Here is a 27,697-nt window from a genome sequence, read left to right on the forward strand (position 1 = left end):
TTCAGAGATGTCCATCACAGCCTGAAGTTCTTTACCACGTCCCCTTTCATCCTCCCCCCAGATATATTGATACTGATAACTACATCTGCATGCCTAAAGAGAGTTGTGCCAATAAGAGAGAGGATATGCAAGGTAATCTGTCATGCATATGATGTTGAGTCAATTGAAGCCCAAGTGCTAGGTGCTGCACTTTCATTATCAGTGTTTAAATATCTTAAGACACTGTTATTTTGAGGGTCAGAATAACGTATCAAACAATCAAGAAACCAAAGATTATGTTTAATCTTTCCACTTTTTTTCCATACAAACAGGGTACATACTAAACTTGAGCTATAGATTAATGTCTTACAATGTGTCAATCTATTGTAAAATGTTTGTTTTCTACATTAAATGCTAGTTGATGTATCATAACGTTCAAATCAAGTTTATAATGTCTATGTACATTTATTGTAAATCTACCTGACTGTGGGGAAAGCTTTGGCAGGAGGATTAAGCGTATCACCCAGTTCGTGGCAGTCAGTCTCCTCTGGCATATTGGGACTCGTGGATGAAGCTGCAGAGTCATTGGTGGAAGACCCTCTGGCACTTTGTGAATGATATGGCCATGTGTTTGAGTCAACAGAGGTGAAGTCCTTGGTGATGGACGAGCACTCAGGAACATCGAAGGAGTCAAGGCTGAAAGATGAGGATGAAGAGCAGGCCCGAGGTGGTCGTGGTTCATGGAGGTTGAGTTTGGAGACCAGTGGTTTGCCAACTGTTACTGACTTTCTTTCCAGTATTTCTTCATCCATGTTGGAATAGGTATAATGAAGGCAGATGGTGAATGTGAGCTCACTCTGTAAAGATAAAAGACAATTAAGCATCAAAATATTGTATAACACTGAAATATAGTCCTAATTGTTTAACCGTTTTGAATGCACTATTAAAGGTAGATTAAAGTCATATTTCTGACTCAGTTAGTATTTGCAAATTCCTACTTAGGTGATTTTGGACAGAAATAGTAGAAGTAAATTAGCCAGTGTCTGACCCTAAGTCTCTGCAGGCCACGGATACGAGAGTAAAGACTGGGAACCTCTGGCAAAGGGAGGTTTTCCTTGATCAGTAATAAACTGCCAGCTTCAAGTAGAGTTTCCTGGTTACTCTTCTTCAGATCAATTTCCACATCCTGCCAAAAAAAAACATTGAGTGCATTGTGAAACATTAGTGAAATATTCCCACACACATTGTTATGAGTAACAATATGTATCTTTAAAATCTCAAGTCTGCATAAGTAACTACAAACAAACCCCAGGGAAGTCAGAGAGCTGAGCACAGCAGGAAACAATGTCTGCGGGCTTCTCGAGTATCCGAGTGTAAATGACCATGACGTTTGAGAACTCTGCAGCATACCCAAGCTGAACGGTCACCCCACAATCAAACTGCAGGTAGCGGCTCGTAGGTAGGACTATGAAGACAGACAGTCACACAGTAGGTTAGCTATACTTCAAAGAATCATTTGATTTAAAGTAGCCTACAATACATTTTAACACTTAGGTTAATCTGATAAACAAAAAAAAGGAGTACCATGAGCAACAGCCCACTGCAGGTTACGAGCAGAAAAGGATGCAGAACATTCAGAGGTCTGTATCTGGTCAGTGAGGCAGCGTCGTTCGGACAGATTACTGCGTAGCTCCAGAGCTTGTCTCCCTCGTGTGATTACACAACGGCCCATGTCTGGTCAGAAAAAGCAACTTTTAATACACAAAGTTAGTAATTAATGCACCATATGGAAGTAATAAATAACAACACCACAGTAGATGGTTGTAGATTCAGGTTTGATTTGGTCAGAAATTCTGGGCGATTGTTCCAATTCAACTCAACTCAACTAAATTAAGACTCTGTCACAGACTCAGAGTCCAATAAGAGAAAAAGAGAAAAATCAAACCAATACATAGAAAACCAATATAATACAATGATACCAAAAGCACAAATAAATCCATAATAATACACTACATAAAAAGGTATATAAATATAAATAACTACACTCTTAAAACTAGGGATGTGTGTCAATGTATCCACGGCTGAAACTCAGAACCAACTGTGCACAATCTGACCAAATTGATTAAAGACATGATTCCTTTAAACAGCTTGAAACGTATTAACTCGCAATAACACAAACAAGGCCCTGCGATGGACTGGTGACCTGTCCACTCTATGTCAGATGGGATTGGCACCAGCAGCCCTGCGACCCTCATGTGGAGGATAAAGCGGTAGACAATGAATGAATGAAACAAACAATTTCCTGGCACCACACCATCTAGACCTCTTCACTGAGACTGATTTTGTAACTTGGTGCAAATCTATAGTAGGACAGAAATGTCATATGTTTGCTCTACATACCTTCAGCCACTCTGTCCAGCATGACTGTAACCTTCTCGTCTTCACAAACTCGCTGTTTGAGGAAGTTTATGAAGATCCCATTGGACACGTTTTGCCTCTTCACTTCATATGCCTCAGCATCTACACATCTAAACACCACCACATACACATTAGTGGTGCCTTAAGGGTGAAAGTAAGAGGAATATTACCTAATTCAAAGTTGTGATGCTAGTATCATGCCTAACAACTGTGTTTACAACTTACGTCGCATAACCAAATACTATATTTGCTGTGACCTTCAGAAGTCCAGGCTGGACAATGACATCATCATTTGGATTTCTATAAAAGAAAGAAAAAAAAACAACATACCATAAAGCATTTGTTCGAGTGAATGAAATGAAAAGAAACAAGGAGGTTAATTCATTCATTAAAATAAACACTGATACCTTTTGCGACACATGTCCAGCAGGAACACGTTGAGACCAGTCTCTTTCTCCTGCATCCTTGTGAGTATATTCTGAACACACAGGCAGTGCTCTGACGTGTAGGAGGCCGGCGCATCGATGGGAACCATGAAACTGTTGCCGTAGTTCTCATAACCATGACCAGCAAAGTATAGCAATCCTGAATAAGGAAGGACAATATTTTTAAAGTTTTCTTTAAAGGAATCATTGTATTGTATTATAATAAAGCAATTTATTTATCAATTTAATAACAAGAGAGAAAAAAAAGCATGATTACATTCAAGTAATGGACTGAAAGATTATTATATAAGTAATAAGTCTGATTATGTACTGGCACAGATATGAAAAACGTTTAAATCACCTTCAGCCCTACTCTGCCTGTACTACTGTAAACAAAAGCATTACTTTCATTTGTATCTGCGGAGTCACAAGCTGTGCAGCCTTTAAACGTGTAGAAAAACTTCAAAACAAACCATAGACTCCCTTGTCAAGCAGCAAGAGGAACTCTGTCACTGCACTGTGCATCTCCTGCCAGTTGAGGTCAAGCAAGGACACCACCTTGAAGTCCATTTGTCTGAGGAAGTTGGTCAACTCATGGACATCAGCGATTGGAGCACACAGCTGAGTGTGGTAGAGGTAGTTCATGTTGCCAATCAGCAAAGCGACTTTGTCTGTTGCTGTGGGGACGAGACAGGACATCACTGAAAACCCTCTCACCAAATATGTTACGTATTGCACACAATTAAATACTGCAAATACTAAACACTCTATTGTAACTAATGAGTATTATTTAAGCATTTGTTTGGAGAAGGTTCACCATGTAAACGTTTGGCTGTTGGGGGCTGACTGACTCTCTGTTTTAGTGGATTCATTCCCGGTCCACAAGTTGACCTGTGGATTTCCTGCGAGCCCGGTGACACTTGAAACATGAAAAGAATAACTGCTATTACATCACAATCTTTGATGCTTTATTTGTATTGTCTTTCCTACAGCACTTCCACACAGTCTATGCTTAACAAACTTGAACACACACTCATACCCAGTATTAGATGAACTGCTTTAATGCACACAAAGTAAGGCTACCTAACACTCTTTTATTTATGAGCAGCGTGCTTTAAAACAGGAATCGTAAAGTGTTACGAAATGTTCCAACACATAGCACAGGAACTAAAACCCAACCCTGCTTCCTTTTTTCAGCCCGTATATTTAAATTTTAACGTGAACTCCAACAACATACCTGGGCCACGATGAGCTTCTACCCAGGGTGCATCAGTGATGGAAGTGGGGCCTGCATTAAAATACAAAATGAGAACATGTTTAGTGCCGTAATGTTTCCAATGTCTGTGCTCATATTTGCATAATCATACAATCATCATAAGAATTTTAACATCGATATATCTTTGATTTCTCCTCCATACATTTTCAATACAATAAATATAAATAAATATTATGTCCATGAGTCTCACCAACAGTGACTGTTGCTGTGTCACTCCAAATCTCATGATAGAAATTGAACACCTTACATCTGTACTCTCCTCTGTGTGCTGTGGTCACACACGGGATCTGCAGGAAAGACAATGATACGCATCACCTGCAAACGTTATGCTATTCGCACAGAGACCGAAAACACATGCACTCATTGTTAACATTTTAAACAAATATCTAGTCAAATTATTCACATACTGAACAAACTTAGCCAACAGGATGATGACATTCAAACAGTTTGCCCCACTTTCTATTGTGAAAGGCAAACTTACGTCAACTCAGTAAACTGACAAAAGGTCTCAGATCAGCAACAAACAAGAACAGTAAGGCTCAACATGTCCCATTTTAAATGTAAAATAGATTATTTTTGTTACTGATTCCCTTTTTGTATTCAAAGTTTTAAAGGTACAGTGTGTAGGATTTACATCTGTTGACAGCTGAATATCTCTCAACTCATCATTACCTCCCAAGCATGTAGGAGAATTTATTCTAGCCTTCAGGTATTATTAAAACTCAAAATGTGTATAGTTTTTTCATTAAAAAGATGGAAGTCTCCAGAGAGACGACCTGTTAGTGGTGTAAATGGCTAATTTTGTGGTAATGAAAATGATTGTACATTGAAAAAAAATTCCTATGAGGTCTTTTCTATGACTATTCCACTTCTGCCAAAAGGAAATTTCAACTAAATCTTACCTATAATACGAAAAGCATTTTCTAAAACAATTATTGTTATACGCCCTACGAGGCTGACTCTAAAAATATTCTTACTCTAAGTGAACTTGTCTTGTGTTCTGACAGGGGTTCTGCATTACGGTACCACTCATACTGGGCAGGAGGGTTGGACTTTGCTTTGCACTCCAGGAGAAGAGCGTCGCCCTCAGACAAAGTTTGGGGCTGAGGTTGGTGGATGATGCTCAGCCCACTCGCTGACCCAGGAAACAGAGTGCTGCTGCAGCCTGGAACGGTGAGATTTAACCAAGCATTATATGTCAGGAAACATGATAAAAGAAGTGAAACAGGGAGAAGAGAGGAAGAGAGGAGCTATACCTGGACTAGAATCTGCAGAGTCAACCAAGCGAACATGGACCCACTGAGAGAAGATGTATTTTTCTCCATGGTTGACCCTACAGATATAGTGACCCTGGTGACCTGGGCCTAGAGGACAAAGAACCAACTCTGGTGTACATCCAGTCTCATCTGAAATCTAAAACAAGAAGATAAATCATGTATAATCATTTTATTTTATTTTACTTCCAAACTGACATCAATATGATGTAAAGGTGGAAGATTTACACTACGAATAAAAGGCAAAAACACTCCACAAAAGTCAGAGTTTGACTAGAACTTTATTGGACTGACCTCCTCTTTGCCTCGGAACCACTGGTAGCTGAGGTCAGGGGGACCAGTGGCTCTGCAGCTCAATACCACCCTACTCCCTACTCTAGCCTGCTGAGACTGTGGCTGCACTGTGATCCGCATCATCTCGGCTATAAACACACAAACACACAGAGAAAGAAGGAGAGAGTCAAAATCATTCTGCATCATTTTTCGGAACCTCAAACCTGTGGAGTTTGTAAATCCCATACTTGTTTCTACTGTGAGAAATAAACCCATATTCATCACATTTGCTTATTTTATACCTATGGTGGTGAGGTACTGCACAGCCTCCAGGTGGTCCAACTTCCTTAGACAGTGGCACAAGAAGTCCAGGGAGCAGGAGCGATCGGCCAGTCGAGCCAGGAGTGTGCGTCCAGGGCTGCCTGTGGCGCTCAGCACCTGGAGTGAGCAGCTGGTCAGCTCACTTTCACTGCAGGGGAAGGGAGTACAGTGACCACAGTCAGAAGAGGAAGTGACAGTCTGAGGTCCAAAATGACATACCTTTACACAAAGGTTTACACGTGAGGCTCATGGAGACAAGAGCCACAAGTCTTTTAAAGAGACAAGGAGATATGTTGTTTGCTTTCATAAACCACTAAAACATTCATGTGGATCTTGTATCATATCGTATCGTATCGTATCATGAGGTGCCCTGTGATTCCCACCCCATACTATGTAAATTACCTTGATATCATGTACGTTGTGTTTTTGCACATCTAATAAGATTTGATTTGTCTTAAAAATTTGATTTGTCCCTTAAAGTCTTGGTCACATCTTGATCTCTTGTACACTCTGATCTGGGTCATGATGACTTGGTCTTGGATAGTGTGCGGACTTCAATACTACATCACAGTTTTCAGGTCACCCTCTTGTGGGTTTACTGTAAAATACTCAAAGATTGAGATTATGGACACAGGTTGACAGACATATTTTTGTTATAATTTATAGTTTTTTGTTCCATTTCGATTGTGTTGTATATCTATTCTGTCATTTAACGGCTGTAACGTGTGCATTTCCCCAGTGTGAGATCAATAAAGTATAATCTAAACCTTTAACTTTTGCACCTGTTGCATTATTATTGAAGAGAATCCGTGTAATACAATACGTGGTCAAATTAAATGTATTTAAGGAATAATTCACGTAAATTGAGCTGTAACCGCCGATTGCTTTCAGCGTGGTGCCTTCAATGACTCACCTGCAGCGGAGACTCGGTTGCTCGGACGCGGCGCTGGCCAGCTGCCTCCACCCGCAGGTGGCGTTATCCAACATCTTTGCCAGCCTGTTCAGGACGTCTTCACTCAGAGAGCCGACGCTTATTTTACAACCCTCCATATGTACATACAGTTTGAGGCTCCCGGAGATTAAGTGGACATATAACGAGATTATTTCACTGACACCAACAGCGAGTTTATTGGCGAATGAACGTCCCACTCGTGTTCCTGACACACAGTTGTATTCCCCTCAGAAAGCTGGGGGTTTCCCGTGGTGGTCAGATTGATGGATATCTGTCTGAACACATAAACACAGCACATGACAATTCATCATGTGAGACAAAAAAGCTTTAAAACGAAACTAACATAATCGAGGTGTGACGCGACACTTCCGTCATGACTTTTCTCATTCTACAGCTTTATCGAAGAAAAAGTTTGGACTTACCGACGACGGTTGTATGAGGAGATAACATGTTTCTGGTGCATTCACCTCTCTCTTCCACTCTTACATGATTTAGTTCCCCAGATCTTTTCGGTTCCTCATTTCGAACACCCCTCAGTCATTTGCATGAAGCGTTGTCACAGCAACCACGAATGTATCGTAGAAGGGAATTATCAGTGCAAAAAACGTGTACCTGGACGTCAATCCAAAACTTGTGCATTAACCGTTAATTGCAGTTCACTGATAACAACTTAACAAGAACATTTGGCAACTTTTGTTTGAATTTTTATTAACATTTTAGAATAACTAAAACGCAGGGGGGGGGGGGGGGGGAAACATGATTTGTGTAAATATCATTAGATCATTCCCAACGTACAATGTGATAGGCCTGCATCAATTACAGTTAACACTGCATTTCTGAATTCTCAGAATATCCCTTTAATAACAGGAGCGACACAATTAACCTTTTGGTACATGTTCAGTTTTTGTACAGTTTGTGACATTATGGAGGGTTTATTCACAGAAATTTAAACCACTGCCAATAAGTATGTTAGTATAATTGCTTTCAAATAAAAACTGTAGCTTTATGGAGGCTGGCATCTTATGCTGCCATGTATTTACTAGTTTGAATGCAAACTTTCCAGTATGAGAAGGCCACCATAGCTCCTTGACGCACTTAGACAGGGATGAGCAGGAGTCTTCCGTTTGTTACAATCTGCAGTATCACCATTATATGTCACCAAGTCTTACACACTGGGCCTTTGAGGCTGGGGTTATGTGACATATTCACCCTAACTGATTTCTGGTGGTGTCATATAAGCCGCATTCAAACCTGTTATTAACATCCGTCCTGAGATCCTATCAGAAGTGGACAACACTAGCATGACAGTTCACAAATGGCATTAACATGTGTCCTGGATGCATCCACTTGTGATTGGATCTCTCATCCATACCCAGTGTGCAAATACATAGAGATATCATGTCTGTCCTCCAGGAAAAAACTTTAATGAGTCTGAAGGTACGGATGTGTCCACCCTCAAAAAAAAAGGAAATGTTAATGGTGTAGTTATAGCTATAAATACATCAACATAGTGGTGCTGAGAAGTGTTAAAATAGTATGAAACTGCAACAGGTGGGAGGAAATTAGCTCAAGCTTTATCTGAATGTGTTTTTTGATGAGTGGACCTGGACCCTAAGATGAATTGGGGACTTTCTGACCTGTACATAGCACTGTCCACATGTGAACACATCACTCAGGATGGATGATAATACAATGTCACAACACATTGAACTTAAAAGCCTAAATCAGCAAGAGTTTCATGCTTTCAGCTTCCAAACACTGTTCCCGGAAGGCCAATGCAGATAAAGGACTGTGTGTGCTGCATGTTTTCAGGCAACCTACTAGATGAATGGCACGTGGTAAAGGGTCTAATAATATTTAATTAAGGAACTAGACATGTGATGTGGACATGCCGATGTCACATGTCACAGAAATTCAGTTCATTAGAGTCCAAAGCACATGGCTGCCCAGGACAAGAGCTGCCCACTGGCAGTCCAGTGATTGTTCAAAACGTCTTCCCTTTTTGCAGTCTGTTGGAACGCCAAATGTTTTCCTTCCTCAGACGCTTCCAGTATTCCCAGGTGTCTGGCTCCAGCTCTGGCAGCTTCTTGGGCTCTCCCAGGTTCAGCTGGAACAACCTGATAAAAAAAGAATATTTGTATGGTATTCGACACAGTCAATGCTGACCTTGCTCTACACCTAGAATTCAGCAGGTTGCCTCAAAAAGTTCTCAAAAACATCGAAATCCACTCAAAAACAAAAGAAAATCCACTGTTAAGTGCTGTCAAATGCATGACAAGTTAAAAGGTGGTGAATGTCCAAAAAACAGGCATATCCAGAGCAGAATTTATGCAGTTACAAACAAAAACAGAGTTGTGTGGATGTAGCATAAGCGTATGTTCACTGCTTTATCTTTTAGTTTGTAGGAACAAAGGAGTTGCTGGTCGACTGAACCATCTATTCAGCCTCCCTCCTTTCAATGTGTTTCTGTTAGGATTTTCTGTGTGTGATTCCCATAGATGCTAGAGCTACAGTGTTTTTCCTCTCTGCAGGTAGGGAAAGCAACATAGTGAGAGGAAAGGCATGATATGAGAATATGTGTACATTTAAAAATAAATAGCATTGATATGTAATAGGCAAAACACACACAAAACATTCACTGAAGAGAGACACAATCGTAACTGTTTGTACTAAATCATAATAAGGGCAGAAACATGTGCTCTCACCACTCTGGATATTCCTCAGGAGGCTTCAGTTTGGGGTCATCTCCTTGTTTAAAGATGTTGGCCCCTACTGCATGAGAAGTAAGTTTGACAGTGTCTTTACACACTTCTGGACCTTGCAGCTCCTCCTTGACCATACCTTTACCCTTTCCTTTGGCCACTGAAAGACAAGAGGAAAGATTCTATTACCATAGACCTGAAACAATTAATCGATTACTAAATTAATCGACTATTATTTTGATAATCAATTCAAAGCTTTTTTCATGGTTAAAACAATATTTCCGATTGTTTAAGCTTCTTAAATGTGAGTATTTTCTTAATTTCTTTGCTCTGGATAACAAATAAATCATTAAAAGTGAATCATTTTGGTTTATGGACAAAACAAGACATTTGAGAACATCATCATTTCCAGGTTTGACTTAACACGATCAACATTTTTTAAGGTTTTCTGACATTTTATGAACCAAACAATTAATCGAGAAAATAATCGACAGATTAAGCAATTATGAAAATAATCTTTAGTTGCAGCTCCAATTACCAGCATGTTGTCATTGACACTACAAGTTCTGCGACTGGCACTGTGTTAACAAAAATACATTATCATTTAGTGTGGCTCACAGGTGATTTAGACAGGTATTTAATATTGAAGGAATGGTTTATAAATGGTGTATTATTGCTTGACAAAAAGAGCTTTCATTTGCCATCTATTACAGATCCTTTTAAGTGTTTTTTGTTTTATTTTTAAGAGTACATATTAGTGTGCACTAGTGAGGGCAGTGCAACACTGAAACTTCAATAAAAAGCTCTGTCCCCTATCCCACATAATCAGCCCCTGCCATAGTTACACATTTTCTCAATAACACAACACACACATGTTCAGTCTTAGTGTGTGTGTGTGTGTGTGTGTGTGTGCGTCAAATAATTTTCAATTTGCAACAAAACTTTAAAATCCAAGGGTGATCAAAGCAAAGATGCTTCAGAACAAAATATATTTTATTCAAAAGTGAAGCAGTTTTTCCACCCCTGATCACTGAGGTGTGTGTGTGTGTGTAATTAAAAAAGGATCCTTTCCACCAACTAGCTTGCAGACCTGTACTTAGCGAGGAGAGGTCACTGTAACTGACGCTTCCGACTGCATCACAAACGCTTAATTTGCCAATCATTAGTGTAAACAGTCGATACATTGGACACGTTTCACCCACCGTTACAATTTCAAACTGGCAGAGAAGAACACAGAGATTTTACAGATGAACACAGATGTCCTTCTTGACTCACCGACTTTCTTCGCATATCCACGTGTCTTTAGTCTGTTTGTCACGTTCACCCTGCAAAGCGCCGTTGTAGGGCTGGTTGTGATGCATTTTGTCAGCGCTACTATTCTAAATAGACTGTAACTAGACATGTTTATGTTAGGTTACTCAGGACTCAACCATGCTATAGTTTGACATTCATAGCTTCTTACGACTTCCGTCTTCCGCTGAGTTGTGTGTGACTTTTGTGAAAATAATATACTGTACCCCCTCTGGACGGGAAGATACACTGCAAAATGGCTGACACGGGGCTTTGCATATCCTTTTAGCCCGGCAGGTGGCAGCACGCGTGTGACCGTTAGTGTTTGTGACGCTACAGTGGCAAAACAAAAGTAGAAGAAGAACGGCTCCACCAAAAAGAAAAACGTATCCAAAATGTCGGAGTACGCAACTGTCCAGAAAAGTTCCCTGAAATTAAAAGGCGTTGGAAGCGTTTCAGCTGGGAAAAAGTGAGTTTTGTTGTCTTTGGCAACGTATTTGTATTTTAAGTATGTTTTGAATACTCTGTCACAACTGACACAACCCTGCTGTGGTTATGCGAGGTTGATGCTGGTTTGTTTGCTATCACAAAGAATTTAGAGTCAGTTATTGTAATTAAGCATGATTTGGTCGAATACATGTGTGAAAATAAACGCAGTAAAACAAAGTATTACAGAGTATTACAGAGTATAGTCACTGTTTTAGATGTGGCCTATGTGGTTACGTTTAGCTGGCATTAGCTAGATAGCATTAGCTACTTCACAAATAAACCACACAAGGCCGAGGAATTGAACTATGTCTTAGATTTTGTCATACAGTCACCTTACAAAGCAACTGATTTTAATTTAAGTACATAAGATGTACATGAGCTCAATAGGACAAAATCCCCAACGGCTTGAACATAGTGCGTGTGCATGACGTATCAGCTAACTATTACTATATGTCTTTTAGGAAGAAGAAGAAGGATAAAGAGAGTAAACATCGCTTGGAGCAGCTCAGCATGACCAATCAAAATGACGAGGAGGTGAAAACCCAGAAAGCCTATGTTGACAAAAGGACACCAGCACAAATGGCTTTTGACAAGATGCAAGAGAAGAGGGTAAGTTTTTTTTTTCAGCTATAACTGGGGGCTAATAAATGGTCGTAGGAATCAAATCAAGTACATTTTTCTCATCATGGTGGTAGTTTGTGACATCAACCATCCAAAATCTAAGCCAAAGTCAACGTATGTTGTACATAAACATTCCTTATGTGTTCAGTATACATTGACATACAGGAGGTAGTTGGTATTTAAACTATTTACTATTATGATGTTAGTTTTATTTTGCAGTTTATCCAGGCCATATGTAACTACAGGACCACAACACACTTTTGTAATTGAATATGTGTTGAATATAGTTAGTTATTCAGTTCCATACTGATCAAGAGAGTGTAACTAAACTGACAGTGATGATGTTCAGCTTTCTACATGTGACGTTGTCTCTATCTCTTTCCCTACAGCAAATGGAGAGGATTTTAAACAAAGCTTCAAAGACGCACAAACACAGAGTCGAGGTATGTATCAAGTTGCACACAGAATGCTTTAATGTTTTACCAGAGAAATTTTGGCAAAACCTAATATGTCTACTGTTGTTTCATTTGTCTACAGGATTTTAATCGCCATCTGGACACCCTGACGGAGCATTATGATATTCCCAAGGTCAGCTGGACCAAATAGAAGAGGAGGACATGTTCACTTTTCTTTTTCTTTTCTTTTATTTTGGACAAAAATCTTGAAATGTGTATCTGTTCTTTGCTAATCTTGTACAATTACAATTACAGTTTGTTTAGTGGCATTCATTTATTATTTTTATTGCCATTTCGGAAGAAGAATAAAGAAAATGAGGAAATACAATTTGTATATGCTTTCTTTTATCTAATACACTGTGTAGTTTATTCCTGGTGACATCATTTTATGACTTTGTATGTATCAGGTTTTTTTTTATTAAATACTAGGGTGTAAGTAATCTAAAGAAAACTGAAGATATGCTTTAGAATTCTTATATTGTCATCAGAACTGGAACACAGGACAAGGTACTGTAGTCCACTGAAATATGGGATTGGCACATGTGACACTTGAACAGTTGGAAGTTCCAAAACTATAGCAACAAGTGATTCGACAAAGCACTGCATTGTTGATGAAACGGAGTGACAAGCCCAGCTGAAGTATCAAACACAATTATGTGAAGTTTAGTGTAGTGTTATACTCTGGTAATAAGGTTTTAAATACCTTATTGCAAAGCCAGTTTAAAAAACACACATACTCTTAGCCCAGGTTTGTGCAGATGTGACAAAACTTTATATTTTTTTTTTCCCTATGTTTCTTTGGAGTAAACTTGGTAACACCTGTAACAGGCTGCATCAAACAACAACAAAAATATTATTACACCGTAAGAGAGGGTTTGCTCATATAATTGTACAGAACCTCTTGTTGAAATAAATGTCTCTGTTTTGTAGTGAACATTTTGTTGTGAGTGTTACTTTGGCCCCAGCATTTCACTTGGCTTCACCCACTGGTCGAACTGCTCCTCTGTCAGGAAGCCCATCTCCACAGCTATGGCCTTCAGCGTAGACCCCCTCTTGTGAGCAGTCTTGGCGATGGTGGCAGCTTTGTCATAACCAATGTGTGGGTTAAGAGCTGTGACCAACATGAGAGACTCATTCATGTGCTTTTTGATCCTCTCTGTGTTGGCCTGGATGCCCACCACACAGTTGTTGGCGAAGGAGACGGAGGCATCACCCAGCAGCTGTGCAGAGTTCAGCACATTCTTGATGATCATAGGTTTGAAGACATTGAGCTCAAAGTGTCCATTGCTGCCTCCGATGGTGACTGCGACATGGTTTCCCATCACCTGGGCTGCCACCATGGTCATGGCCTCACACTGGGTGGGGTTCACCTTACCTGGCATGATACTGCTTCCTGGCTCATTCTCCGGTAAGATGAGTTCCCCCAGGCCAGAGCGGGGCCCTGAACCCAGGAAACGAATGTCGTTGGCAATCTTCATCATGCTGACGGCCACTGTGTTCAGTGCTCCACTCAGCTCCACCAGAGCATCGTGGGCTGCCAGAGCTTCAAACTTGTTGGGGGCTGTCACAAAAGGCAGGCTTGTGAGTGAAGAAACTTTGGAAGCTACTTTCTCAGCGAAGCCTATGCGGGTGTTGAGTCCAGTTCCTACTGCTGTGCCTCCAGCCGCCAGCTCGTACACTCTGGGCATGGCAGCATTTACTCTCTTAATGCTGTACTTCACCTGCTGGACATAACCGCCAAACTCCTGACCAAGTGAGAGTGGCACCGCATCCTGAGTGTGTGTGCGCCCGATCTTAATGATGTCTTTGAACTCTTCAACTTTGGCGGCCAGAGCATCATGCAGCGTCTGCAGACCAGGCAGCAGCACATGGTGGACTTCTATGGCTGCAGCTATGTGCATGGCAGTTGGGAAGGTGTCATTGGAGCTCTGACACTTGTTGACATGATCATTGGGATGGACAGGATCTTTAGAGCCCAGTTTCCCCCCCAAGATCTCTATAGCCCTGTTGCTGATTACCTCATTGACGTTCATGTTGGTTTGAGTCCCAGATCCAGTCTGCCACACCACCAGGGGGAAATGATCATCCAGTTTACCAGCTGAAACCTCTTCTGCAGCCTGGATGATTGCGTCTGCTATGTTTGGGGGAAGGCCAAACTTTTTGTTCACCTCAGCTGCTGCTTTCTTCAAAAAACCAAACGCCTTGATCACTTGGATTGGCATTCTCTCATTGGGTCCTCCTATCTTGAAGTTATTGGTGGATCTGACAGTCTGGGCACCGTAGTACTTGTCAGCTGGGACCTTGAGCTCACCGAACGTGTCCTGCTCAATCCTGTACTCTGAACTGGCCATTCTGGGGGTGCAGAGAGGGGCTTTAGAGCTGACACTGCGGCTATGCATAATCAGGAGGTAGCAGTTAAACTGTTGAACACGTCTCAGAGATCGAAACATGGCTTCTTAAGACATGATAGCACTTTATCAACCAAAGACTTGCCTGAATTCTGCTCAAAGAACATTGGGTTACAGAATGGCTTTGAAATCCTTCACTTCAAAGTCCTGGAATGATGCATGTCTGATGTAGCCTCAAAGCAAGGAGAAGAAATAACAGATAATTTATCCAGCAGAAGGCGGTAACACAACATTTCAGGTGACGTAAAATACAAAATAATTTCCTTTCAACCTGACTGGGAGCAGTACTTGCATGACTATGTTTGTGGCCTTACAGTAAAACAAAAGATGGAGAATGACTCTAAAATCTCAGAATATGCTAGTCCAGACATTAAAAGGTGTTGGTAACGTTTTAGCTGGGAAAGGGTGAGTTTTGTGTTAATTGGTATATTTCAGTGAAAGACAAGTTTAAATGTGCAGAAAAATACACAAATGATTAAAACTGCTTTATTTAAGCGAGGCTTATGTTAACCTGTTTGCTAAAATGTACATCTTAAATTTTTTAGATTTTTTTTTTTTTCTTAACAACTGCTGTGAAAACATTATTTTACACTAGAAAATATCTGCTCATTTGTGGCCGCAGTGCCAGTGCTAATGAACTGTTGTTACATATATTTTTTAGGAAGAAGGATAAAGGGAGCACACTATGCTTGAAGCAGGTTGTGACCAGTCAAAACGATGAGGAGGCGAAAACTGAGAAGGCTGGCAAAAGAATACCGGCACAAATAGCCTTTGAAAAGATGCAAGCAAAGAGGGTAAGTTGTCAGCGGGGGAAAACCAGGTCAGTTTACTTAATGGTAAATGTTTGAATCGTTGAAATCTGCTGAAAAGTGTCAGACCTCAACCTTCCCAGCTTATTAGTCAAAAACAATCTGGTTGTTAGAGACAACAACCACCATCCGTCATTATGTCACATCAGTATGAAAGTCCACTTTTTAATGAATTAATAGGCTTACCACTGATTAACATGCAGACACAGGGGAGGTGATATTAGAACAAACTACACCGATTTAAAATAGTACACAACAGAAATAAAATAAATACAGATACATGTTGGATAGAAAATGCCATAATCATATGGTAAACACACATTTCAGGCCTAACCACATAAACCTATATTATTGTAGTTTAACATTAACACTCGGGTTATCTTTATGGGGCAACAAGTTCATTTTTTTTCTTTGACTTTCCTACTGTACCAAAGTACAAGTTATACGGTAAACACCAGTGAGAAAAAGCCAACTATATTCACTTGTAAACATGTCTGCTGAACAGAACTGTGGGATAATGTTAAAAATCAACACATATTGTACACATTGTTCATGTTTGTTTTAAAGGTCCAGTATGTAAGGCTCAGTTTCACCTAATGGCGAGACTGTTGATGACAACATAGGGAGGAATTCTCTGCTCTCTCCTCCTACTCTCAAGTGTGTCAGGGAACTATCCCACACTCTCTGCCGTTTTCTTTTTTTTTTATAGTAAGAACCACTTGAGAAAATATTGATCTCTCAAATGAACACCATTATCACCGACATTAAAATACAGTGGTGTAAATAAACTGAGCAAAGTCAGCTGCAGACTTTTCACAGGAGGCAGATGAATTCATTAAATTCTTTTGTTATTTGTTTAATTTTCTACACCCTCCTGTCAAAATTCCTCAGCTCTTGGAACCGTATTTCTGATTTTCCTCCAAGTACCACCAGAGGAAGCTTATGTACCACTGGTGGTACACATAGCCACAGTTTGAGAACCATGGCTCTGGCCGGTTTGTCTTGGATCTGTGCAAACGTGGCGGCTCAAGATGGCAAGACTGTTGCCTAAAGTACACATAAATAGCTTATTCTAATCCTACTATAATTAAAAAAATGTATTATTTTAAACACTTACTGAAGCATACTTATGGGTAGTATATTCAATTTCTTCCTAAATGTCACACACAGGATCATTGTTTTATTTTTGATCTTCAAGACCAGACCCATATTTCTGAGTTTGGGTTGACTGTAGTCATCATTCAGTTGTATGTGAAGAGGATTTTATTGTACTTTTAAGTCACAGCGATTGTGCACAATGTTGTAGACATTTATTTGTCTATTTGTCTCTTTACTTACAGCAGGTGGATCATGAAACAAAGCTTCAAAGACACAAAGACCACGTTGAGGTAAATATGGCATCAGACCTTGCAGAGAATCATTCAAACTCATAAAACAACACAATTATTAAAGTTAATATAGGAATTTGGGTGACTGACATACAGTCAACATTTTTCCCCGAGTTGCACACAGAACACGCTCAGGTTTTGACTTCAGAATAAACTAACATATCTCCTATTGTTTCATTTGTCTATAGGGTTTCAACTGTCGCCTGGACACCCTGACAGAGAGCACTATGATATTCCCAAGGTCAGCTGGACCAAATAGAAGAGGAGGAAATGTTCACCTTTTACAACTTGTACTCAAAACTTGTACATAACATATTTTTTCATTTATAAATGTGCTTTTTTTTGTATACATTATCATATCAATACATATTTAAACCTTGACCAGCCTGCATTTGTTCATCTTATTATTTCTGGTTCTATTTTAGCCTCTTTAAACTGGCTTCCAGTATGTTTTCGGTTCTTCAAATTTAACTTATGGTTTTATTTGTTAAGTATGAATGGTTTTATTTGTGAATCACTGTCATTTCATTTTGACAAGTGCTGTATAAGTACATATAGAGTATTATTATAAAGAAAACGGATTGTACATGCTTCTTTCTCTTTCATCCCTAATGATGGAATAAGAATGTTGGCTGATGCGTTATAAGTTAGAAAAACAAGTGTGTAAACTAATGTAAGAAAAATATCAGAAAACCAGAGTTTTTTTTTAAATTCTTGTGTATTTTCATTCGAACTGGAACACAGGACAAACACACTGTAAACCAAGGGAGACAAGGTACAGTAGTCCAAGGGGAATTAGTTGGTGTTAAGAATGTTCATTTTGGCCCCAGCATTTCACTTGGCTTCACCCACTGGTCAAACTGCTCCTCTGTCAGGTAGCCCAGCTCCACAGCTATGGCCTTCAGCGTCGACCCCCTCTTGTGAGCAGTCTTGGCGATGGTGGCAGCTTTGTCATAACCAATGTGTGGGTTAAGAGCTGTGACCAACATGAGAGACTCATTCATGAGCTTGTTGATCCTCTCTGTGTTGGCCTGGATGCCCACCACACAGTTGTTGGTGAAGGAGACGGAGGCATCACCCAGCAGCTGTGCAGAGTTCAGCACATTCTTGATGATCATAGGTTTGAAGACATTGAGCTCAAAGTGTCCATTGCTGCCTCCGATGGTGACTGCGACATTGTTTCCCATCACCTGGGCTGCCACCATGGTCATGGCCTCACACTGGGTGGGGTTCACCTTACCTGGCATGATACTGCTTCCTGGCTCATTCTCAGGTAAGATGAGTTCCCCCAGGCCAGAGCGGGGCCCTGAACCCAGGAAACGAATGTCGTTGGCAATCTTCATCATGCTGACGGCCACTGTGTTCAGTGCTCCACTCAGCTCCACCAGAGCATCGTGGGCTGCCAGAGCTTCAAACTTGTTGGGGGCTGTGACAAAAGGCAGGCCCGTGAGTGAAGACACTGTGGAAGCTACTTTCTCAGCGAAGCCTATGCGGGTGTTGAGTCCAGTTCCTACTGCTGTGCCTCCAGCCGCCAGCTCGTACACTCTGGGCATGGCAGCATTAACTCTCTTAATGCTGTACTTCACCTGCTGGACATAACCGCCAAACTCCTGACCAAGTGAGAGTGGCACCGCATCCTGAGTGTGTGTGCGCCCGATCTTAATGATGTCTTTGAACTCTTCAGCTTTGGCGGCCAGAGCATCATGCAGCGTCTGCAGACCAGGCAGCAGCACATGGTGGACTTCTGTGGCTGCAGCTATGTGCATGGCAGTCGGGAAGGTGTCATTGGAGCTCTGACTCTTGTTGACATGATCATTGGGATGGACAGGATCTTTAGAGCCCAGTTTCCCTCCCATAATCTCAATAGCCCTGTTGCTGATGACCTCATTGACGTTCATGTTGGTTTGAGTTCCAGATCCAGTCTGCCACACCACCAGAGGGAAATGATCATCCAGTTTACCAGCTGAAACCTCTTCTGCAGCCTGGATGATTGCGTCTGCTACTTTTGGGTTAAGGCCGTATTCTTTGTTCACCTCAGCTGCTGCTTTCTTCAAAATACCAAACGCCTTAATCACTTGGATTGGCATTCTCTCACTCGGTCCTCCAATCTTGAAGTTCATGGTGGATCTGACAGTCTGGGCACCGTAGTACTTGTCAGCTGGGACCTTGAGCTCCCCAAACGTGTCCTGCTCAATCCTGTACTCTGAACTGGCCATTCTGGAGGTGCAGAGAGGGGCTTTAGAGCTGACGCTGAGTCTTTGTAAAGTCAGGAGTTTGCAGTTAAACTGCTGAACGCGTCTCAGAGACCGAAACATGGCTCCGCATTAGAGGTGAATACAGTGGGAGGTCAGCGCTGCCTTCCACATTGTCATCTGTCATTGGGTGAATCGGAAACCGATCGTGCGTCAGCCAATAGGAGAGCAGAGAAGGCGGGACTTCCGCTCGAGTTGTCCTATCGGATAGAAACGATCAGGCTGCTTTATCCGGATCAGTAAAGTGTTCCATAACATTGCATGATACCATATCCGCCACGACAACGTTGCTTTGTAGAATAAAGGACCGTAACTTTACATTATTTAGTCATTTTAAATGTTTGGAAACCGATCGTGCGTCAGCCAATAGGAGAGCAGAGAAGCAGAGCATGTATCTAACCTAAGTTTATATGCATAATTGTATTTAAATATTTATTGAATATGGCAATGTGTACATATACATTTCTGTTTATTTATTATTGGCAGTAAAATAAGGTATATTAGTTACATAAATGAAATGTATCGTTTTGTGAGACTTCCTGTGTGGAAATCATTTTCAGGGAAGAAATTTTAAATCAATACTATTTTTAAATGTGTTTTTATGAAGATTAATAGTCATAGAGAAACCCCTCACTGTACAAAGCATTTAAATAAAGTTATTAAAAAATATAATACAACAGGCTAAATAACAGAAACACTTTAATGCATAATGCAAGTTAAGTGTTTAGGTGACAAAGTAAAGTCTCTATCACCCAGGTTGAATTAACAGATTTAACAAACAACTGAAGGTTATTTTTATTGTAATATTGGACTGTATTCGTTGTAGCTATGTGAACTCCCAGAATAATCTATATGTATATATTGACAGTAATATTAGTATGTTTGATGATTAGTATTTTCTCTTGTTTGTAACACTGTGGAAAGTTGCAGTATTGCAGCAACAAAGAGGAACACAAAACAAGAGGATGACAATCAACAAAGAAGCAACAAAAAAAGTAATATAGTAATATAAAAAATGTGTATATAAAAACATTAGGAAAACATAACTGATCATGTTAACATAAAAAAGACAGGATGAATAAAATCTGAGGACCACCATTACTTCATTTAACTGGATTTAATTACTGAGTACATTCCGAATGATCAATGACACGATTTCAAATAACTGCTTTCAGCCACAACACTGAAAACAGTTGCGTGATTTGAGTCATGTGGAGACTGAAATCAGTTAATTGCATCGAAATTGAATTTCAAATATGTTTATTTCTGCGTGGCTCTTTTTCCTAATAGGAGGACCTTTATTTTGAAGCACGAAGTAAGCCTTTACCGGAAGCACTTTGTGCGTTAGTATCTGTCTTCACGCCGCTGCATCTTCTCGCGGTAACGTTAGTTCACTCACTGTTAGCTTTGTAGCTAACCCCCATCGTTTCCAGGTTTCGTGTCGACCTGAAAACAGCCAACGCAGAGAGACACAGAAAGGCTGCTCAGCGGGACATTCTTACATCTGGGCTGCATAAAGGAGCTGGATAATGCCACACAACTTCCAGGCCGGAGACCTGGTCTTCGCTAAAATGAAGGGATACCCCCACTGGCCAGCCAGGGTAAGTGAGCGAGGCTAGCAGAAGGCGGAGGGGGTGGGTTGCTGGAGAAGCTTCTCTGTGTATCTGTGCTTCTGTCTAACATGGACATCACATAGATACATAACTTAAATTCAGTGGGCTGACAAGCAGTCTTAAAGGGCCGAAGTTAGTGCATGAGTGGCGGCATCTGCAGAAGATGCTGTTAGCCTCATCTACAGCATATGGAGACAAACAGCTAACGATGTTTTTTTTTCTTCTTCATGACGTTCCACATAACCGCGCATTTCTCTACGATACGAAGACGTTTCCGCCTTCAAATGTGCACATCCACTTAATAAATTTAAATCTAAATGAATTGAAATAACCACATTGACTGCCAACACATTCACAATTTCATAACCATAACAGTTGTTCCCCCTACATTGTTTTAGGTCAAATTCACTAAAAGACAAAAAAAATACAATAATAATAATGATAATACAAATATCGATAATATTACTTGATAAGTCATTGATAAAACGGTTCCCTACGTTTCGAAATACTATATGTAGTCTATTGACCTCTATACATTTGTACATACACATTTGTAGGCTAATACATATCCTAAATAAAGGAAAACAAGTACCAGATTAAATAATAATCAAAGTATTTATTTGCCTGTATTTCATTAAAAGTAATTATTATTATTATCATTATTATTACTATTGTTGTTGTTATTATTAAAAATAGTAATAATAATAATACTGATTATCACTGTCTTTATAGGTTTACATTTACATGCTCTATGTTGTGTTTTCCCTCAATTTAATCACAAATGTCATTCATCCATAACCATTTTAATCTTATCTTTGTGTTACTGTGTTTGTTAGTGCAACACTAGAGCAAATTCCTTGTATGTTAAAACTGACTTGGCAATAAAACAGTGCATGGTATTATCATGTTAAATATCCCAGGTCCACACAGAAAATCTCCCTTCGTCATTTGGTCTTTTCATGAAGTATTGCTTGTTTACAGATTGAGGATGTGGCTGATGGAGCAGTTAAACCTCCTCCCAATAAAATTCCGATATTTTTCTTTGGGACTCATGAGACGTGAGTAAAACACTTTATTGCTTTACTGTTTTTTGGTACATTTGTAATTTTTGTCATACTCGGTTGAATTTGCTTCTTTTTTTTTATCATCAAACTGTGACTTCTTTGTTTTTGTTGCCTCACACCAATACTTGTTAGGGTTCGTTTCTGCAGGTTTACCTATAAATATTGACTTGTGTCAGTTTGGGAGACCAATTGTTGAGCGATGTTTTCATGTATTTGAAAAAGCGTAAGGCACCTATCAGTTTGACGAGGTGGCACCTGCTGTATATTTATCTACCACTAGGTGGCACAGTCCGTTGTTTTAATGTCTCCAGTCAATGTGAAACTTCCTTACTGTCAACAACTTTTTATTTCAACAGGACATTGTTGTTTTGTAGAGTTGATTGAGTTTTTTTTATCCCTCCCTTTTTAACAGAGCATTCCTGGCAGCAAAGGACCTTTTTTCCTATGAGAAGTACAAAGAGCGCTACGGAAAGCCCAACAAAAGGAAGGGATTCAATGAAGGTTTATGGGAGATCCAGAACAATCCACATGCCTCTTACAGTGCACCACCTGTAGTAAGTCAGATCTACTGTGGCACCCACAACTTGGCTTTACCCTACACTCCAAAAAAATACTCAGGATGTTGTGTATTAATCTTTCTGTCATGGTTTGATTGTAGCCAGCCAGCTCATCTGACAGTGAGGGCAACAACGCTGGAAAAGGAAGTGACTTGGATGAAGATGAGGAAGAGGTTGCCGTTCCTCAGAAAGCAGATTCAGCAAGTGAGGTTGACTCAGATTCTGGGAGCGAAGACCATGAAAGGGGAGGAGGAGGCGTGAAGCGAAAGCCAGCAGCTCCCAAGGTAGTTGTTCACATATTGACCCTTCCTACCCTTTCTTAACACCCCACTTAACTTATGGTTATAACCAGTGTTAATTATACGAGCTGCAAATAACTGAAGTAATTTTGACCTGTCACTTTGTTTGCCTTAAAACTATCGTGTGTAACTTTTGAATATAATCATATGTTACATTATTTTATGTTCAAACCATTGTCAAGTGAGCTCACACAATGCTGATTAAGCTCCACACAAATCTCTGTGTTGTTCAGTATAGCAGTGTATAGATATTGTGTTGCCCGGCAACATTCTGTCACTGCACACAGGAAGTGATTTGATTTACACAGCAGCAAATATCATCGCAGTGTATGCACTGCAGCTTTAAATAATTGAGTGTGTGTGAGTGAAAGGATATTTCTCTTTTGCTCGCGTTTTCTCTTCAGCGGCCTCCTCCTCCCAAAAAATCCAGAGGCTCGTCCAGTGACCGAGATGAAGAGGAGAGTGGATCCCCCTCCGAGTCAGAACCCACACCCTCAGAGTCTGATGCTGGAAAAAACAGTGACCAGGTAATAACACATACATAACATGGTATGATTCTAAGACTAAAGAACCTGTAAGTGTTAACACACTTTTCTAACAGGATTTTACGCCAGAGAAGAAAACCGGTGGACGAGGTGGAAAGAAAGCTGGAGGCAGGGGAAAGAAAAAGGTGAACCATTTGTCTCATTAATGAATACATTGAAAGTTGTTGCTTTGGAAGATTTTGATTGTTTTGTGCCTTCTCATTTCCCTCCTCTCTGTCATGTTGCAGAAGGCTACATCAGACTCGGATTCAGGTTCAGCCTCAGGGTCAGAGAAGAAAGCAGTTGACAGTGATTCAGAGGATGAGAAACCTAGACCAGCTCTGTCTGGCTCAGAATCTCAGTCTGGCTCAAAGTCTGAATCAGAATCAGATCCACCGCCTCGGAAGGGCCCACAAGCACGCAAGAAAGGTACAGCAAACCAGTTAGAACTCTTGTGTATATCCATAGAAAAAGCATATCGCTTTTATTAACATGCGCTCCATGATCGTCCCTTTTCTCCTTTAGAGAAGCCTGCACCAAAGCCTCGTGCACGGAAACCCAAACCGGCACCTGCAAAACGAGCACCTTCATCTTCCTCCGACAGTGACAGGTCTGTATGCTCAAAGGCCTCTGTTAACCCACTCATACACCACAGATTTATACACTATTATGAATTCTAGTTTGCACTTTACCAGTCTACAAGGCATCATAGGTTGCCCTGTTTTGTCGCAGTGACAGTGAACCTGACCGCATCAGTGAATGGAAGAAACGCGATGAGGAACGAAGACGAGAGCTTGAGGAGCGCAGGAAAAAGGAGGAGGCAGAGGAGCTCCGTCGGCTACGTGAGAGGGAGAAGGAAGAGGATGAGAAAAAGAAAAAAGACAAGAGTAAAAAAGCAAGTGACAGTGACAGCAGCGGTAGCTCAGACGAAGGTGTAGATGAGCACCCACTGAAGAAGTCTAAGAAACCACCTCCACCTCCGATTCCTGCCCCTTCTGACTCTGATTCTTCACCGCAAGCTGAGGTAACAGTTGTTTCTGGGGGGAAAATACCTGCTTACTGAGAGCATATTCAAGTAGTGCAATTGTTTGGTTTTTTTTCTAATCTTTTTTTTATTATTTTTCTCATGAAAAGGTGAAGAAACCATCTAAAAAGCCAGACAACCAGAAGAAAGCAAGGATAAAGAAGGAGAAGGAGAGAAAAGAAAGAAAGGAGAAAGAGCTAAAAGAGAAGAAAGCAAAACGATTAGAGGAAAAGTCCAGAGCCAGGTGAGTGCATAAAGTTGAACAGACTGAAATATATATTCATTTATTAAATCTTAATATGCTAAGACCTGAGAATTGTCTTTCTTTTAGATCTAAGCCTGAAAAACCCAAACGTAAACCAGAGAGGCCGCCAGAAAAGAGAGTGGAAAAGAAAAAGGGTCAGTGTCTCATACACAGACACATACTGAAGCCCCAATAATATTGCTTTAGTGAAAAGGAAAATAATAATGAAATAAAGTGACCGTTGCTTTGTGTGTCCAAATGCAGAGCCATCACCAGAAGAGCGGCTACAGAAACTCCACACAGATATAAAGTTTGCGCTCAAAGTGGACAACCCAGTGAGTGACAAGTTTAAAAGTTTTTTTTCTGTTTTTAGTTTGGGCTTGAAAACTGAACGCTGGTGTATTTTTGTGATTTCTAGGACATAGATCGGTGTCTACAGGCCCTGGCAGAGCTTGAGGCTGTTCCAGTCACCAGCCAGATCCTCCATAAGAATGCTGAAGTTATTGCCACATTAAAGAAGGTGCATTTAATTGTCTCGCTGCAGCATTGGTTTTAATTTTCTGGAAATTACTAAAAGAAACTAGTGTCCTCAGAAGTTAACAATGACTTCTGTGTGGAGTGAATGTTTATCTTTTGTACTCACCGGTGTATATATATCGCTGTGTCTGATGCTGTAGTTTGCCACCTTACGTGTCATGTTAAAATCTTCTTACACATGTTAACGCTAATGGTTTTTTACTTCTGATAATTTAGATCCGGCGGTATAAAGCCAGCAATGCAGTCATGGAAAAAGCCAGTGACGTCTACAACAAGTTAAAACTTCGCTTTGTGGGAAAGGCAGAAGCAGCAGTTACACCTCCAAAAGACAAGGAACCGGAAGATAATGGGAAGGAGACACAAGATGGAGGTAAAACAAATGACTGGATTAGACTGCACGTGATCGAAATCCTACCTTTTTAATTAGGTTTTATAAACTTATTTCGGTTTATCCTGCATTCTTATATGAATCTAAATTTGGCTCTTCTAGACTCTACTCCAATGAACGGGGAATCGGAGCAGAAAAACGATGATATGGAGGTTGAGGAAAAACCTAAATCACCTGCCCAGGAGGTGGAGGATGAGGAGGAGGAGGAGGAGGGGAAGAAGAATAATGACGATAATGATACTTCAAGTCCAAACAGGTGAACATCCAGTTTGAATTAAAATACAATGCTTTGCTTTAGTTACAGCTGTTAAGGCATATGCACTGAAAGTGTATTAAAGGGATAGTTTTGATTTTTTGATGTTGGGTTGTATGAGGTATTGCACTTGGTTAATAACCAAGTGTTTGGATTTACCCAGCATTCCTTTTTTCATGCCAATTAAAAACACTGGTTTTCTCTATGGACTTTGGTGCGAGAGAGTGTGTGGTTTACTCATTTGAGGACCGTCTTAACGACACAATGAAGCAGCCAAACATCATGATAAGGGTAAACCTATTCTTAGGATATTGTTGACTTAAACAGGCATTAATTCATTTTTTCCTTCTTTTTTTGTACGAGTGGCTAAAATCATTTCCCTTGCGTCTTTGCTGGCAGCCATGTTATTAACAACAGTGAGTGTCTGCTGGTCTCATGTGTAGTCCAGGCACTACAGCTGCGCTCAAGCATGTCAGTACCTAGAATCACAAACCAAACCATAGAACCACAATTCAAAAACCTGAAATATCCATTTAAAGTAGATACCTGCACAGTAAAATACAGTTTGACAAAATCCCATATTTCTGTTTTAATGGAACCATTGAATATCTTTACCTGACCTTCCCTGGTTAACATCCTGGTAATTATTGTGATTGAAGCACTGTTTGGTTTGTGACTGACTTTTGTTTATCTTTAGGCGGAGCCCAAGCAGTCCTGTTGAACAACAGACACACAGCTATGAAGAAGAAGAAGAAGAAGACAACTCCATCTCTGCAGAGGCGGAACCATCTACAGTTGAAAGCTGAAAGACTTCTAACCACCAGTGCAGTGAACCAAGCACAAAAAGACGGTGGCCTCTTTGTTTGACATCATACAACACACACCCAGTATCCCCTACAGTACCTGTCACATCACTGTTGATGTTTTGGACATTTTGTACGATATGATATTCAGCCAGAAGGCCCTTTTGTTCACACCAGTTGTGTATTTATCCCAGCAAAAAGGAAAGCTTATTAGTGTGATAGTTTGTGGCACGGTGTGAATCAGTTTTGTTCGTTTATAAGACACTTGGCCTGTCCTGGATCCTCAGCCTAAACCTCTGCTTCGTGGCTACTTTTGTTCGTTCTACCACATGAACTCTTACATTGGTTGTTCATACTGTATGTTGATTGAATGATGACAGTTTTAGCACCTGTTACAAGAATGTAGACAGGGCTAGTATGAGATCAAAATCAAAAGGATTCTTGTGGGGAGTTTGAATGGAATTGAGTGGAAAGATTTTGTGCAGCCTTTACATCTGTTGGCTTCATATTTTTTTTTATTTTTTATAAAGCCTAAAGTGTCACAAACGCCTCTTGTCTGTGTGTATGGCATTGTGAGAGTGGTGATGTACTGTTTGTAAATCTTTTATGTTTAAGTATTTTATTATCTGTTATTATAATTATCCAGTCTGAAACTTTTTTTTGTTGTTCTTCCCCGACTGAAGTCCACCTACTTTTTTATAGCCTGGCTTCCAGAAATGTGCGTCCACACTTTTGTCTAAATCATTAATTGCTGTGGAATTACACACCTCCCACTCTTCTCGTAGTGTCTACATTCAGTATGTTGCATAATAAATGGAATCAATTTACAGATCGAAAACTGCCCTTTTAAAAGCAATTGAAATCTCATCTAGCTGCAGCCTGCTTAACAAATCCTGTTACGTGCATACAACAGGTGTTTTTAGTGCTATATAAATTAAAGCATTTCTACTGCTTAGTTGAGATGAATAAAAATCTCAGCATGGCTTTGTTTCTATTTCATTCCTTGATGTGTAAAACCTGCTTTAATTTGCTTTCCTGGCAATAACCTTACTCTGCAGA

At 40.3% G+C, this 27,697-nt stretch overlaps 7 protein-coding genes across 9 annotated transcripts; 3 read left to right on the forward strand and 4 right to left on the reverse strand.

Moving 5' to 3' along the window:
- Window positions 1-260: 260 nt before the first annotated feature.
- On the reverse strand, window positions 261-7,559 carry malt2 (MALT paracaspase 2). Of its 2 annotated transcripts, none has more exons than XM_058638407.1 (17): window positions 7,341-7,559; window positions 6,880-7,189; window positions 5,948-6,114; window positions 5,667-5,794; window positions 5,355-5,511; window positions 5,076-5,263; window positions 4,289-4,385; window positions 4,060-4,110; window positions 3,640-3,741; window positions 3,296-3,499; window positions 2,805-2,982; window positions 2,623-2,697; window positions 2,380-2,507; window positions 1,564-1,713; window positions 1,287-1,444; window positions 1,028-1,165; window positions 261-836 (listed from the first exon to the last, which is right to left on the reverse strand). In XM_058638407.1, the coding sequence occupies exons 2-17, from the start codon at window positions 7,014-7,016 to the stop codon at window positions 456-458; spliced, it is 2,439 nt and encodes an 812-aa protein (XP_058494390.1). In that variant the 5' UTR covers window positions 7,017-7,189; window positions 7,341-7,559; the 3' UTR covers window positions 261-455. The 2 variants fall into 2 exon arrangements, with proteins under 2 accessions (XP_058494390.1, XP_058494389.1); XM_058638406.1 differs by having other exon boundaries at window positions 6,880-7,193.
- Window positions 7,560-8,319: 760 nt separating this feature from the next.
- On the reverse strand, window positions 8,320-11,098 carry mrpl54 (mitochondrial ribosomal protein L54). Its single transcript, XM_058638341.1, has 3 exons — window positions 10,896-11,098; window positions 9,624-9,780; window positions 8,320-9,035 (listed from the first exon to the last, which is right to left on the reverse strand). The coding sequence occupies exons 1-3, from the start codon at window positions 11,020-11,022 to the stop codon at window positions 8,903-8,905; spliced, it is 417 nt and encodes a 138-aa protein (XP_058494324.1). The 5' UTR covers window positions 11,023-11,098; the 3' UTR covers window positions 8,320-8,902.
- A 127-nt stretch (window positions 11,099-11,225) lies between these two features.
- fam32a (family with sequence similarity 32 member A) lies at window positions 11,226-13,409 on the forward strand. Its single transcript, XM_058638346.1, has 4 exons — window positions 11,226-11,379; window positions 11,861-12,008; window positions 12,410-12,463; window positions 12,558-13,409. The coding sequence occupies exons 1-4, from the start codon at window positions 11,306-11,308 to the stop codon at window positions 12,624-12,626; spliced, it is 345 nt and encodes a 114-aa protein (XP_058494329.1). The 5' UTR covers window positions 11,226-11,305; the 3' UTR covers window positions 12,627-13,409.
- A 16-nt stretch (window positions 13,410-13,425) lies between these two features.
- On the reverse strand, window positions 13,426-15,031 carry LOC131465556 (fumarate hydratase, mitochondrial-like). The gene has a single exon (XM_058638340.1). The coding sequence runs from the start codon at window positions 14,923-14,925 to the stop codon at window positions 13,426-13,428; it is 1,500 nt and encodes a 499-aa protein (XP_058494323.1). The 5' UTR covers window positions 14,926-15,031.
- A 100-nt stretch (window positions 15,032-15,131) lies between these two features.
- On the forward strand, window positions 15,132-17,461 carry LOC131465558 (protein FAM32A-like). Of its 2 annotated transcripts, none has more exons than XM_058638345.1 (4): window positions 15,132-15,288; window positions 15,545-15,703; window positions 17,033-17,080; window positions 17,269-17,461. In XM_058638345.1, the coding sequence occupies exons 1-4, from the start codon at window positions 15,218-15,220 to the stop codon at window positions 17,294-17,296; spliced, it is 306 nt and encodes a 101-aa protein (XP_058494328.1). In that variant the 5' UTR covers window positions 15,132-15,217; the 3' UTR covers window positions 17,297-17,461. The 2 variants fall into 2 exon arrangements, with proteins under 2 accessions (XP_058494328.1, XP_058494327.1); XM_058638344.1 differs by having other exon boundaries at window positions 15,545-15,677.
- LOC131465555 (fumarate hydratase, mitochondrial) lies at window positions 16,933-19,452 on the reverse strand. Its single transcript, XM_058638339.1, has one exon. It carries the CDS (start codon window positions 19,393-19,395, stop codon window positions 17,896-17,898), a length of 1,500 nt encoding a protein of 499 aa, XP_058494322.1. The 5' UTR covers window positions 19,396-19,452; the 3' UTR covers window positions 16,933-17,895.
- Window positions 19,453-20,682: 1,230 nt separating this feature from the next.
- Window positions 20,683-27,621, forward strand: hdgfl2 (HDGF like 2). The gene is made up of 16 exons (XM_058639403.1): window positions 20,683-20,933; window positions 21,927-22,003; window positions 22,422-22,563; window positions 22,668-22,850; window positions 23,270-23,392; window positions 23,467-23,535; window positions 23,638-23,818; window positions 23,915-23,999; window positions 24,122-24,413; window positions 24,524-24,657; window positions 24,745-24,812; window positions 24,922-24,992; window positions 25,076-25,177; window positions 25,411-25,564; window positions 25,685-25,838; window positions 26,533-27,621. The coding sequence occupies exons 1-16, from the start codon at window positions 20,862-20,864 to the stop codon at window positions 26,639-26,641; spliced, it is 2,016 nt and encodes a 671-aa protein (XP_058495386.1). The 5' UTR covers window positions 20,683-20,861; the 3' UTR covers window positions 26,642-27,621.
- Window positions 27,622-27,697: the final 76 nt, after the last annotated feature.

Source organism: Solea solea, chromosome 9 (genome assembly GCF_958295425.1).
Source record: "Solea solea chromosome 9, fSolSol10.1, whole genome shotgun sequence".
Lineage (NCBI taxonomy): Eukaryota > Metazoa > Chordata > Actinopteri > Pleuronectiformes > Soleidae > Solea > Solea solea.

What these genes read in the sequence shown, in the direction of transcription:
- malt2 (XM_058638407.1), bottom strand. Translation starts at nt 7,016, where the DNA reads ATGGAGGGTTGTAAAATAAGCGTCGGCTCTCTGAGTGAAGACGTCCTG. An exon ending in GCTTGACAAGGGAGTCTATG is followed by an intron (nt 2,983 to 3,295) that starts GTTTGTTTTGAA and finishes TTCCTTATTCAG; the next exon opens with GATTGCTATACTTTGCTGGT. An exon ending in GTGGCCTGCAGAGACTTAGG is followed by an intron (nt 837 to 1,027) that starts GTCAGACACTGG and finishes TTATCTTTACAG; the next exon opens with AGTGAGCTCACATTCACCAT.
- mrpl54 (XM_058638341.1), bottom strand. Translation starts at nt 11,022, where the DNA reads ATGTCTAGTTACAGTCTATTTAGAATAGTAGCGCTGACAAAATGCATC. An exon ending in TGGATATGCGAAGAAAGTCG is followed by an intron (nt 9,781 to 10,895) that starts GTGAGTCAAGAA and finishes CTTGTCTTTCAG; the next exon opens with TGGCCAAAGGAAAGGGTAAA. An exon ending in CCTGAGGAATATCCAGAGTG is followed by an intron (nt 9,036 to 9,623) that starts GTGAGAGCACAT and finishes TTTTTTTATCAG; the next exon opens with GTTGTTCCAGCTGAACCTGG.
- fam32a (XM_058638346.1), top strand. Translation starts at nt 11,306, where the DNA reads ATGTCGGAGTACGCAACTGTCCAGAAAAGTTCCCTGAAATTAAAAGGC. An exon ending in ACAAGATGCAAGAGAAGAGG is followed by an intron (nt 12,009 to 12,409) that starts GTAAGTTTTTTT and finishes CTTTCCCTACAG; the next exon opens with CAAATGGAGAGGATTTTAAA. An exon ending in CGCACAAACACAGAGTCGAG is followed by an intron (nt 12,464 to 12,557) that starts GTATGTATCAAG and finishes ATTTGTCTACAG; the next exon opens with GATTTTAATCGCCATCTGGA.
- LOC131465556 (XM_058638340.1), bottom strand. Translation starts at nt 14,925, where the DNA reads ATGTTTCGATCTCTGAGACGTGTTCAACAGTTTAACTGCTACCTCCTG.
- LOC131465558 (XM_058638344.1), top strand. Translation starts at nt 15,218, where the DNA reads ATGACTCTAAAATCTCAGAATATGCTAGTCCAGACATTAAAAGGTGTT. An exon ending in AACGTTTTAGCTGGGAAAGG is followed by an intron (nt 15,289 to 15,544) that starts GTGAGTTTTGTG and finishes TATATTTTTTAG; the next exon opens with GAAGAAGGATAAAGGGAGCA. An exon ending in AAAAGATGCAAGCAAAGAGG is followed by an intron (nt 15,678 to 17,032) that starts GTAAGTTGTCAG and finishes CTTTACTTACAG; the next exon opens with CAGGTGGATCATGAAACAAA.
- LOC131465555 (XM_058638339.1), bottom strand. Translation starts at nt 19,395, where the DNA reads ATGTTTCGGTCTCTGAGACGCGTTCAGCAGTTTAACTGCAAACTCCTG.
- hdgfl2 (XM_058639403.1), top strand. Translation starts at nt 20,862, where the DNA reads ATGCCACACAACTTCCAGGCCGGAGACCTGGTCTTCGCTAAAATGAAG. An exon ending in GAGGAAAAGTCCAGAGCCAG is followed by an intron (nt 24,658 to 24,744) that starts GTGAGTGCATAA and finishes TCTTTCTTTTAG; the next exon opens with ATCTAAGCCTGAAAAACCCA. An exon ending in GATACTTCAAGTCCAAACAG is followed by an intron (nt 25,839 to 26,532) that starts GTGAACATCCAG and finishes GTTTATCTTTAG; the next exon opens with GCGGAGCCCAAGCAGTCCTG.